Here is a 13,504-nt window from a genome sequence, read left to right as displayed (position 1 = left end):
ACAAATCCATCACCCCAAGGGAATAGATTGTTGAAAAGACGTAGATGCAAAACGAAGGGTTTGTTCTGATGTTAGTATCTGCTGAAAAGATGTGCAAAACTAAATATTTCAGTGGATTGCAGATTACATAAATGTAATAGAGAGTAAATTTTTAACATTTTATTATATACAGGTGCTGCAAAAAGTTTATTTATTTCACCAATTCCATTCAAAAAGTGAAACTTGTATATTATATTCATCCATTACACACAGACTGATATATTTCAAATGTGTATTTCTTTTAATTTTGATTAAAACTGACAACTAAGAAAAATCCCAAATTCGGTATCTCAGAAAATTTGAATATTGTGAGAAGGTTCAATATTGAAGACACCTGCACACTCTAATCAGCTAATTAACTCAAAACACCTGCAAATGCCTTTAAATGGTCTGTCAAATGGCTACACAAGCGACCATTGACACCTTGCACAAGGAGGGAAAGACACAAAACGTCATTGCAAAATAGGCTGGCTTTTCACAGAGCTCTGTGTCCAAGTTAATCGAGAGGCGAAGGGAAGGAAAAGATGTGGTAGAAAAAAAGTGTACAAGCAACTATAACTGGGATAACTGCACCCTGGAGAGGATTGTGAAACAAAACCCATTAAAAAATGTGGGGGAGAGTCAAAAAGAGAAGCTTCAAGCACCACTACGCAGAGACGTATATAAGACATGGGTTTCAGCTGTCGCATTCCTTGTGTCAAGCCACTCATCAGAAGCGTCTTGCCTGGGCTAAAGACAAAAAGGATTGGATTGCTGCTGAGTGGTCCAAAGTTATGTTCTCTGATGAAAGTACATTTTCCATTTCCTTTGAAAATTAGGGTCCCAGAGTCTGGAGAAAGTGAGGAGAGGCACACAATAAACGTCGCTTGAAGTCCATTGTAAAGTTTCCACAGTCAGTGATGGGTTGCTGTGCCATGTCATCTTTTGGTGTTGGTCCACTGTGTTTTCTGAGGTCCAAGGTCAACGCAGTCGTATACCAGAAAGTTTTAAAGCACGTCATGCTTCCTGCTGCTGACCAACTTTATGGAGATGCAGATTTCATTTTCCAACTTGGCACCTGCACACAGCGCCAAGGCTACCAGTACCTGGTTTAAGGGCCATGGTATCCCTGTTCTTAATTGGCCAGCAAACTCGCCTGACCTTAACCCCATAGAAAATCTATGGGGTATTGTGAAGAGGAAGATGCGATATGCCAGACCCAACAATGCAGAAGAGCTGAAGGCCAATCAGAGCAACCTGGGCTCTCATAACACCTGAGCAGTGCCACAGACTGATCGACTCCATGCCACGCCACATTGCTGCAGTAATTCAGGCAAAAGGAGCCCCAAATAAGTATTGAGTGCTGTACATGCTCATACTTTCATCATGTTCATATTTTTCAGTTGGCCAAGATTTCTTAAAATCCTTTCTTTGTATTGGTCTTAAGTAATATTCTAACTTTCTGAGATACTGAATTTGGGATTTTGCTTAGTTGTCAATTATAATCATCAAAATGAAAAGAAATAAACATTTAAAATATATCAGTATTTATGTAATGAATGAATATAACATACAAGTTTCTCTTTTTGAATAGAATTAGTAAAATAAATCAACTTTTTGATGATATTCTAATATCAAGACAAGCAATTGTTTTTGTTCTCTTTATTATCAATGAACACGACAAATGTGACAAAGACGAGGAAAATTAACTTTACCGTTGTACGATACCATCCATAGAGCCTTAACCAAAGTTATGTGTTATGCTTATGATGAATGTCTGCATCAGTTCTGTCTGACGCATTTTTATACGTCAATGTCTGAAATAGCTCACTCACTCATTTTTATTCACTTTTCCCCATATAGTGGACTCGAAAGTCATTTGCTATAAGGCATAGTGAATGAATGGAACCCAGCAATAGTCTTAGGCAGGGGTGTTCAGTGCTGCTCCAGTAGGGTTACTGTCCTGCTAAGTTTAGCTTTCACCCTAATGAAACACACCTGGCTATTATTTTTAAGTAATCTTGAAAATTGGATCAGGTTTGGTTGGATCAGAAGATTGGTTCAGGTGTGTTCGATTAGATCTGTAGTGACTCTCAGCAGGACTGTGGTCCTTCAGGAGAATGTCTGAACACCGCTGGTCTTACAAACCCTTGTTTAATTGGGCTATGAACAGTTTTGAACAAAAAATTTTTTAGGTCGAACTTAACAACTTAAAAGTTTGGTTCATGAGACACGTCCAAAAAAAAAATATAAAGGGCATATAATAGTTGTGTGTAGGTCCTGCGGCGTAGGTTATACATCGGTTTTAATATATACTTCTGCGTCAATGTGCAAACACACATGCAGAACTGACGCAAAGTTAAGCTCAGGCTACGGATAACCTACAGCGTAGCCCTTCGCACGCCTATAAAATGGGCTTAAAGGGATAGTTCACCCAAAAATAAAATTAATGTCATTAATGACTCACCCTTAGGTCGTTCCAAACTCGTAAGACCTCCGTTCATCTTCAGAACACAGTTTAAGATGTTTTAGATTTAGTCCGCGAGCTTGTTGACCCTTCATTGAAAATCTACGTACGGTATATTGTTCATGTCCAGAAAGGTAATAAAAACATCATCAAAGTAGTCCATGTGACATCAGTGGGTCAGTTAGAATGTGTTGAAGCATCGAAAATATTCCAAACTTGGTCCAAATGGTAAAAAAAATAACGAAATTACGACTTTATCCAGCATTGTCTTCGCGTCTGTTGTAAAGCACATGCACAAGACTAAAGTCACGTGACTGCAGTGACGCAGATGACGTGTTATCCTCAGACATGTTTGCAAAGTTTTTTTAAACTTAAAGTGTGCATGTCCCTCAGACTGTAAACGAAGCCCAGGTGCACAAAAACAGCTGGGGTGCACCAGATAACACATCATCCGCGTCACTGCAGTCACATGACTTTAGTCTCTCACATGCGCATGTAGATTTTCAATGGAGGGTCAGCAAGCTCTCGGACTAAATCTAAAACATCTTAAACTGTGTTCCAAAGATGAACGGAGGTCTTCCGAGTTTGGAAATACATAAAGGTGAGTCATTAATAAAAATAAAAAAACATTTTTGGGTGAACTATCCCTTTAAGACCTGGTGTGTTGGTATTATAAACAAATATCGCCTAAATTTTATCCAAATGGACATAATACGGTTGGTTTTACAGCAGTGGTGCAATTGATATCATAAATGGGTGAACATTTGTGACCCTGGACCACAAAACCGGTCATAAGTCGCATGGGTATATTTAGAGCAATAGCCAACAATACATTGTATGGGTCAAATTGATGGTTAGCATATTAACTCTTTCACCGCCAGCGTTTTTTAAAAATGTTGCCAGCCAGCGCCAGCGTTTTTCATGATTTTCACCAAAGTTTAATGCCTTCCAGAAAATGTTCTTCTTTAAATATATAAACATACAATATACCAAATGAAAGAACAGACCCTCTGCTTTCAAACAAAAAAAAAAAACCGTTTCATCCTACCTTCAGTAGTTCTTTTGCAATCAGCTTTTGAATATGGGTAGGTTTCTGCAAAAACACCACATTTTGAGCAAAAAGCAGAGATAATTCCATTTTTGTGACGGACTTTTCATAGAGATCCCATTCAGAGCGATCTTTAAAACAGACACTGACATGCAGCCGCTTGCCATAGGGCAATACTTCCGGGTTTAAAAAGTTGTGGATAATAGCAGTAGATAATAGTGGTATTGCAGAAAGACGGAAAATCTCGCCATTGGCGGGGAAGCGTTTTCTCTTAATTGACGAGATATCTCGTCATTGAGATATCTCGTCAATGGTGGTGAAAGAGTTAAGTAAAGATCATGTTCCATGAAGATATTTTTTACATTTTCTACCGTAAATATATATTTATCTTCAGTAATATGTTTTGCTATGGACTTTAAAGACGATTTTCTGCAAATTTTCAACTAGTTGTATACTATTTACTATAACGAAATATAGTCATATCCTAACAAACCATATATCAATAGACATATGATATATAAATCTTAATAAAATAAATGGTTTTGTGGTCACATATCTCTTTCCCCTAACATAATAATAGACCATATTTAATTTTACATTTTAATATATATTTAAGGCTAAACTGTGGAGTGTGTGATTTTAACCTGGTATTATATTTTGACCCAAATAAAAAGCAACAACCTAAAAAATATAAGATTTAGTTGGTTGTTGGATGACAGTACTCTGTATTCCTACATGATTTCAAACTGACCTGGCTCATTGCAGCGAAAATCTGCATTCATGTGCACTTCTATCCTTTCCAAACACTCCATCAAAGCTTCAGGGTTTTCTCTAGTGTCTAAGTGCCATTAGGAAGATAGTTTGGATTGCAGCCTGGCTGATATTGCACACAAACATTGTGGCACAAAGAAAAGATACAGAGCAGGACTGAGATGCTGTCAGGAGAGACGGTTTCAGGGGCACAGTGGTGCAGCAATGCACAACAGCTGGCCATGAAAAACAAAGACAAAGAAAACTGAGCTCTAGTGATCTTTACCCAACACCCACTAGAACCACAACAAACACACACATACAGACTTTCTACATGAAAACAAAAGGACTCACTGATCCAAGTACCAACACAGCTGCCCACATATCTCACAGAGGGCTCTCGACACAAACACAGGCTCTCATCCGAAGGCCCTGGCTTGCGATAAAAATGCTGTCACTGAACGCGTCGTGTGATGGAGTCGCCTAATCAGATGATGCTCCAAGACACTTTTAACTCCAAATGGAGCACAATTGATTTGAGCGCTGAGAATGACCTTCAATTAACCTCTCAGGACGGCTCGCCATTTTCTTCACCATCCTCCAACTGAGCCCCTTTAAATTCCTTATTATCTCGTAATTTGAGCTTCTGGTAAAGGGTGAAAGCGCAAAATGAGCTGTGAAGTCTATATTCAGCACCTCTTTTTATTCACATTCCTTCCCAAAAAACTGAGAAATAAAATGGCTCCGGTGAGAATCTGAGGGTGCTGGGAAGGAGATAAAGCTTTAACTATTTGCTGACGGCTTTAGAAATGCATCCACGAATATAAGAATCGGCAAATTCAGAGTTGTAAGATTTGACTACGTTGTATCAGTAAGAGATGGGTCATGATGTACAACAATTCCCAATTAGTGTGCTTGACTTTTTCCTCCCGAAATTTTTTAGCAGTGTTGAGCATAGCATTCTGTTTTATTCTCTGTCCCGATACTTTTTCAAGTCATTTCGAATATATCATATTTATATCATATATCATGGAGGCCACCACAAAGTTGTAAATGCAAGGAATGGGAAATTTGTGATTCTCTTTAATCCCTAAATGTGTGAGTTGGGGGCGTGTCAGTGAAAAACATGGCGGAATCAATGGACGCAACATCTGTAGTTGACATTTGTCGGTCTTTTATTTACAACTAGCTGTATGCACAAAATACGATAGCATTGTAATATAACAATTAAAGTATAACGTTGCAGTTGGCTTCGTATTTTTATTAATGCAAAAACATAAAAAGGTAAAACACACTGCGCATTTTATTAACAAACCTTGCTGGATTTTCACGCAAATCATTAAAAGAAGGTACATTACCATCTTGCGCCAGCGAAACTAAGTTTGTAAACACTTACTACCTATATAAACTAAACTTACTACCTATATAAACAACACAAGCCTCGTTCAGACCACTAGCGACTTCCTTGCTGTGTGTCACCCGTCTCTTTCAATGAGGCTTTTCTAAATCTGGTTGGTAGTTGCTCTCGAAAATCGCTGATTGTTTGCATAAAGTTAAACCTTTCTTAACTTTCTCGCGTCGTTAAAAACACCACGCGCGTCTCCGTTCAGCTTCCAAACACACATACAAATGATTTCTCATACAAATGATTACTTTATCAGATCGTCAGGGCAGCAATCATTTGTGTCATTTACAGGACATTCACAAATTAAAGATAGAAAAGTGGTGAAATGTCTGTCGGCTCATGACGACACGCACCATGTATTAACTCTTTCACCGCCATTGCCGAGATATCTCGTCAATTAAGAGAAAACGCTTCCCCGCCAATGACGAGATTTTCCGTCTTTCCGCAATACCGCTATTATCCACCAGGTGGCGCCCTTCCACAACTTTTTAAACCCGGAAGCATTGCCCTATGGCAAGCGGCTGCATGTCCGTGTCTGTTTTAAAGATCGCTCTGAATGGGATCTCTATGAAAAGTCACAAAAATGGAATTATCTATTTGCTCAAAATGTGGTGTTTTTGCAGAAACCTACCCATATTCAAAAGCTGATTACAAAAGAACCACTGAAGGTAGGATGAAACGTTTTTTTGTTTGAAAGCAGAGGGTCTGTTCTTTCATTTGGTATATTGTATGTTTATATATTTAAAGAAGAACATTTTCTGGAAGGCATTAAACTTTGGTGAAAATCATGAAAAACGCTGGCGCTGGCTGGCAACTTTTTTAAAAAACGCTGGCGGTGAAAGAGTTAACAAATATTTTTTATTTTAACTGATAATGTTCATCGGTCATAAATTCTTACCTTCGGTTAACAGTTAAACGGTCAATGTGAACATCCCTAGTCGCTTATAATGTGAATGTGGCTTGAATGGGGCGTCAGGAGGAATTAAACCCCATCATATGGATCATAGTACAATGCATAACAAAAGCATTTGCTATTTTGTTGTTATAGTAAGAGCAAATGAAAATCTAATTATTTTAAAGCATTATAGATTTTTTAGGAGGAATATTCGAGAAAATAACAAAACAGAATCACATAATTGTCTCGAACAAAACAAGACTTAGGCGAGACATCAAACCAAAACATCAGTCCCCGATGAACAATAAAAGGCTGATAACAGATGTAATTCTCAGGCTAATTACCAGGATCATCAAGCATTCTTTCACACAACTACCAATTACATAACTGGATAATAAGACATACTTTTCAACTTAAAGTTAGTATGTAAGCCATGAAGAAACTTCAACATAATACAGGTTTGAACTCCAAGCCACTGCCGAAACAGAGCCGTAACAATTATGAGCGGAGACGGTAGGAAGCATCAAGAAAACTAGTTAGAAGCAGCGAGACGGGCGATAAATCTCAGCACTGTCTCGGCAACCCAAAGCCTTCGCCATCTGTTGAATTATGCAACACCCTTCATGAGATTTTCAGCACATTGGATAATTACAATTACAAAGTCATTGAAACTCAAACTGAGAAAATATTGCCTTTACCCAAGTGTGAGGTGTAACTTTTCAGAGGGGGCCCACGGTGCATAATGAAGGAATAAAAAGATTTCAAACTTCTACATTTGCAAACGCCCTCATTAATATTTCATCCCGACGGATGACGGGAATAAAATCGAACTTCAGACTCGTTTTGCAGTGTCACATCCTCAAATGGATGAATCCATCAAGCTCTGCACATAAAGCGCGACGTGAAGCGCTCCGTTCCTGCGGCGCGGGTGGCGCGGGCTCAACCGGTGAACGGGGGAGAGCAGAACAGCATCTGGCACTGCAATCCCTGCGACCTTTTAGCAAAGGAAAAGATCAAAGCCATTAGAGCTGAGAGAGGCAGTCGCATCAATCAGCTCGTTTGTGTTTTCGTGTGCGCGCAGACATTAGGAGCGCAGCTGATTGCCGCTGCCATTTTGGAGACAATTAACATTGGGGGTGACATTTTCGTTGAAGAGTTTGGATACTGAGACGGGTTCGAGATGGGAAAACCGACCTCACGTTTGTTGGAAGCTTTCAAACAAAACAAAGCGAGAGGACGTTATACGAAACAGCATTTACTAGAGCCTGTTATGTAAACAAAGAATACATTTGGACCATTTCAATATTGATACTGGCAATATATATGATGTAGTCGGATAACTACGCCCGACTGTGGTTCGAAAGACTTATTAGCTTCCCCCTCCGAGTTAAAAAAATATCAGAATGTGTACGTGAAATGAAAATAAATAGTTAAAGCGCCAGTGTGGCTCTTTGATTACCAGGAATGAGATGAGAGAACGTCAGAAACAAGACATTATAGGAAATGGAAATAAATAAATACAAAAAGTTATCTGTTTTTGGCTACTCTTCACAGGGATATTTGACCATGTGAATTCCTTAGTACAGAAGGCCAGATTAGATTTACTGTAAAGATGCTCTTTGGACCATTCTAGCATCATGCTGAGATAACACGGATCATCAGGTTTTACACAAACATCTGGTGTTCACACCAGCTCGAGTGCTGCCAGCAATAAAGCAAACGAAAGGCAAACTAAACACAAAACACATTTTGATTTTGACATTGATCAAATTCTTATGCTGAAAAGTTAAAGGTGCAATGTGGGAATTCACAGAAATGTAATATTTACATGATGGTACTATGTAATAGTAATATTTATAGACCTTACATAATGAACTCGATTGTTTTAATTACATTACTGTGAGCCATTTTTATCTAAATACGCAAAGGGTCTCCTTACATGAAGTTGCCGTCATGTTTCTACAGTAGCCGTCTCGTCCCTACATTGTCTCAAACGAAGACATGTTCGTCCTGTGGCGGCTACCATATGCGTTTTAAAATTGAGGTGTGAGTTGTTGAATGCAATTTGTAATTTTACCACTAGGTGCCGCTAAAATGTACACACACCACCTTTAAAAATATTTGTGAAATGCAACCGTGATAGCATTTTAACTAGGACTAGACGAAAATGAAAAAAGCCATACGATAACTTATACGTTAAAAATTCCTTGTTGCATTTCAATTTTTAAGTTAAAGGACACCTATTTCATTGCTAAAAAATATTTTTTTTTTATTATGTGGTATAATACAATCGTTCGTGTGGTTTATTGTAAAAAAACACATTATTTTGCACATACCACACAATTTTGTAGACAAGTATAATTTTGTATAATTTAAAGCAGCTAGTCAGCTATTTTTTGTAAATTCGATTTAGTAAATTTGATTAAGCTTAATAATGTAAATGCAACAAGATTTTTTTATAGTGTATGATCATACTTTAAGTTTATCCAATTCAAATAATCTTAAAATATATTTAAAACATTACATAATTAGCATAAATGTTTGTCCACATTCCTTCTGGGAATAGAAAGCAACACATCATTTTAAAAATTTTGTTTGGTATTGCATTCAGTTATTGCAACCTATTGCGATTTGCATATTGCGATATTTCGATGATTTCAATATATGCTGCTTTCCTAATTTTATCCACGTCTTTCAAACCATACTACACTCACCTAAAGGATTATTAGGAAAACCTGTTCAATTTTTTATTAATGCAATTATCTAATCAACCAATCACATGACATGGCAGTTGCTTCAATGCATTTAGGGGTGTGGTCCTGGTCAAGACAATTTCCTGAACTACAAACTGAATGTCAGAATAAGTAATTTAAGCAATTTTGAGTGTGCCATGGTTGTTGGTGCCAGACGGGCTGAGGGTCTGAGTATTTCACAATCTGCTCAGTTACTGGGATTTTCATGCACAACCATTTCTAGGGTTTACAAAGAATGGTGTGAAAAGGGAAAAACATCCAGTATGCGGCAGTCCTGTAGGCGAAAATGCCTTGTTGATGCTAGAGGTCAGAGGAGAATGAGCCGACTGATTCAAGCTGATAGAAGAGCAACTTTGACTGAAATAACCACTCGTTACAACCGAGGTATGCAGCAAAGCATTTGTGAAGCCACAACACGCACAACCTTGAGGCGGATGGGCTACAACAGCAGAAGACCCCACTGGGTACCACTCCTCTCCACTACAAATAGCAAAAAGAGGCTACAATTTGCACAAGCTCACCAAAATTGGACAGTTGAAGACTGGAAAAATGTTGCCTGGTCTGATGAGTTTCGATTTCTGTTGAGACATTCAGATGGTAGAGTCAGAATTTGGGGTAAACAGAATGAGAACATGGATCCATCATGCCTTGTTACCACTGTGCAGGATGGTGTTGGTGGTGTAATGGTGTGGGGGATGTTTTCTTGGCACACTTTAGGCCCCTTAGTGCCAATTGGGCATTGTTTAAATGCCACAGCCTACCTGAGCATTGTTTCTGACCATGGCCATCCCTTTATGACCACCATGTAGCCATCCTCCGATGGCTACTTTCAGCAGGATAATGCACCATGTCACAAAGCTCGAATCATTTCAAATTGGTTTCTTGAACATGACAATGAGTTCACTGTACTAAAATGGCCCCCAAGTGACCAGATCTCAACCCAATAGAGCATCATATGGATGTGGTGAAACCTGGATGTGCATCCCACAAATCTCCATCAACTGCAAAATGCTATCCAATCAATATGGGCCAACATTTCTAAAGCATGCTTTCAGCACCTTGTTGAAAGAATGCCACGTAGAATTAAGGCAGTTTTCAAGGCGAAAGTTGGTTAAACACAGTATTAGTATGGTGTTCCTAGTAATCCTTTATGTGAGTGTATATATGGGTTCACAATCAAGTTTTTGGTTATCGACATTTTTTTTCTAGCAGTGACTATACATTGAGCCTGAGGAAATAAACACTGCTGTTCTTTCTGCTATCACAGTCTCAGCATCACATAACAGACAGCAGGTCCTTGGCTGGCCTTCTCCATTTCAGTTTTTAAACTGCTGTTTTGGCCCTCTCTCTCTCTCTCTCTGAAAATGTGCATGATGTGGGCAGAGACTGTGGCTAGTGCTGTATCACAAGCCATTAACTGCTTTACGCCTGGGGGAAGTGGGCTAATGTCACATTGAGACGAGGCAGAATGGTAAGATTGAGAATGACCTCCCGATTTAAAGTCTTACCCCTCAGTGTGAGATCTGCTTAAGGAGCAAAATTCCCCCGCCTTCTATCTAACTCGGAGCGTTATCTTTAAAAGTTACAAACAAATTTTAACTCTTCTTAATGGACAGATAACATCCTGGTGGGGAGTTTACATCATCAGCAATGTGTCATGACTGGGGCCAGGCAAATGGGACAGTTCATTCCCGTTATGCAGTAACTTTTAATGTTTAAATAATATTACAAGCGAACACATGTACCGATAGACTAATATATGTAGGTTATATCATATATGCATTTTAAATCAGTTTGGATAACAGTGTCTGCCAAATGCATTTGTGTAAATGTAGAATTTAAAAATAACAAGAGCAAGTTAGCCACTCATCAGTAAGGGATTGGTAATATTTTTAACATCTATCGAAACTAACATTATAAAATCAACCCTACGTAGAAGAATAAATATATCTTAATTAAGATGGAAGCATTCATGCAGCCATAAAAGCGGTAATACTTTAAAATAATCTTTAAAATATCAGCGAGGACCATTTTTGCAGACATATTTGATTAAAACCCCATGTGGGTGACAACCATTCTTGCTTTTGTGTAAGAAAAGAAAATGTAATACTGTTCAGAGTTTAATGCAATGCCAGAGCTGTTAACCTGAGGTGAAACCCTGCCCTGCTCTCAAAGGTGATGCTGTGGGTTGAATATCTTGAGATCGGCAGTATCTGGGTAGAGACCTTCACTGACAGCTGCCAATCAAAGTGACGCTTTCCTTTGGCTTAGACCTTTCCTGCCTGGAGTGTGCTCTGAGGTTAGCTGTCAATCAAAAATCTCATTCTGCTTCACTGCCTCAGCACGGCCAAACTTTCAAAAGCATAAAAACATTCGAAAAACACAGTGGAGTTAACCAGAGGAGCTCTCAGAGGCGTCGCTTAAATCGCTTGAGAGCTAAACCTTACGATTAGCAATGCAATGTTTGTTTTCCTATTGACACTACTAATACAAGAAATAAAAAAGATGGATAGATCCTTTATAAAAGCACTATTTTTTTAAAGAATATAATGGTTAAATATTCCCAAGTTTGCAGTTGTCATCACAGCCTAATGGTTAAAATGTTTATAGCACAAATACAAATGGGTAGAGCATTGCATTAGCAGTCATAAATCTGATCCTCAGGGAACGCACTGATAAAATGTTTTTTTTTTGTGTAATTGCTATGTGTCTGCCAAATGCATAATTGTGAATATAAATTGCAAATTCAAATTGTGTATACATATTTATTTTTTAAAGATTTAAAATGCAGCATCATACAAGAACTCATTTTTGGTCACAAATTCTATTGGAATTCAAATTCCAATTATTATAAAATGTGGGAAAATATTTATTATAATGAATGAATAGTTGTCCAAATTTTTGACAGGCAGTATAATGATCACTTCACCCCAACCATTGTGCTGCTGCACGGTATTCATAAGCCAGGGGATTTAAATGGCACTCGTACTTTGAAACTACCATGACGGTAATGTCAAAACACCACGGTATATTTATATTGTAATTCACATTCAATAAGTGCTTAACACTCGTACCTGTTTTTCGACAGCGCCTCTAACTGAGCATGCAGCACCTCTCCATCTTTAGCTCTCAAAATGGCCTCCAGGTTTTCTTCTAGGACCTTCCTGCTCTGCCTGACCTGCCTCAGGACCTCTCCCGCATCCTCAAACATAGACGTGGGTGGCTCGATGCTCTTCAAAATGCTCGGTCGGTTTAAAGGAACGGCTCTGGTGGGAATAACTTCGACCGGATCTAAGGGCTGCGAAGGGAGAAGATCTTTAGCATTTGTATACATTTCCAGGGATGTGTACATTTCTTTCAAAAACGCAAAATATTTGCAAGAGACTCAATTCAAGTGTGTTATTTAATTGAAGCCATTAAGACGAGAATTATATTGACGCATTATACAGCTTTATTATTATTGTATATCATGCAATATAATTAATTTCATCTTTCATATTAAAATGTTCTGACATTAAATCAAACATAGGTGACTGTTGCTCTCGCCCTGTGTAAATCTCGCCCTGAAACGCTGCATTTTTCCCTGTAGTACACGCGACACGTTCCTTCTCGGCAAGCATGAAAGTGGGCAGCCGAGGGTCCTTGGCTGTCTCTTTCTCTCATCCTCTCCTGAATATAAATCTGTCTGAGAGCTCCATAAATCCATTACACAGACCAGCAGATGCTGCCCTGGCGATCTCGATGAGGGACTTTAACCCGAACGCTGTGCTCCTGTCAAACATTAAGCTACCTCGGAGATATTGTTAATCAGATGCTTTCTTATAGCAGGCAATGAATGTGACATTATTTTCTCTACGCAACCTGAGCGATATTAAGTAAACGGTGCATAAGTGGCACATTTGCAGAAACCTGGTAAATTCGAGTATGTTTTGTTTAGGGAAAATAAAGTGTCAATTCACATCGTTCAGAACGTAACACTGAAGAGATGCAAATGACGCAATTAATGGCAGCATCAAGACGCGGCTACAATTATTGACTCGAACAAAAAGAAACAATCTCAAAGCTGAAATAGCGAAGAAGTATTTATAGAGGTATTGTGCGCTTATTCTTAAACCCAGGTGTAAACTAGCGATAACAACACTGATTTATCTAAACGCTGTCTTTGAAT

At 38.6% G+C, this 13,504-nt stretch overlaps 1 protein-coding gene across 4 annotated transcripts in view; it reads right to left on the bottom strand.

Moving 5' to 3' along the window:
* kiaa0586 (KIAA0586 ortholog) overlaps positions 1-13,504 on the bottom strand; it is a 152,139-nt gene that overhangs the window by 77,004 nt on the left and 61,631 nt on the right. For all 4 annotated transcript variants that reach the window (XM_065253671.1, XM_065253670.1, XM_065253672.1 and 1 more), the window contains exon 13: positions 12,411-12,634. In XM_065253671.1, coding sequence (XP_065109743.1) covers positions 12,411-12,634 — 224 coding nt within the window. The remainder of the gene's footprint in view (positions 1-12,410; positions 12,635-13,504) is intronic.

Source organism: Paramisgurnus dabryanus, chromosome 17 (genome assembly GCF_030506205.2).
Source record: "Paramisgurnus dabryanus chromosome 17, PD_genome_1.1, whole genome shotgun sequence".
NCBI lineage: Eukaryota > Metazoa > Chordata > Actinopteri > Cypriniformes > Cobitidae > Paramisgurnus > Paramisgurnus dabryanus.
Note: the sequence above shows the minus strand (reverse complement) of the source record. Positions and strands in the feature narration are given on the sequence as shown.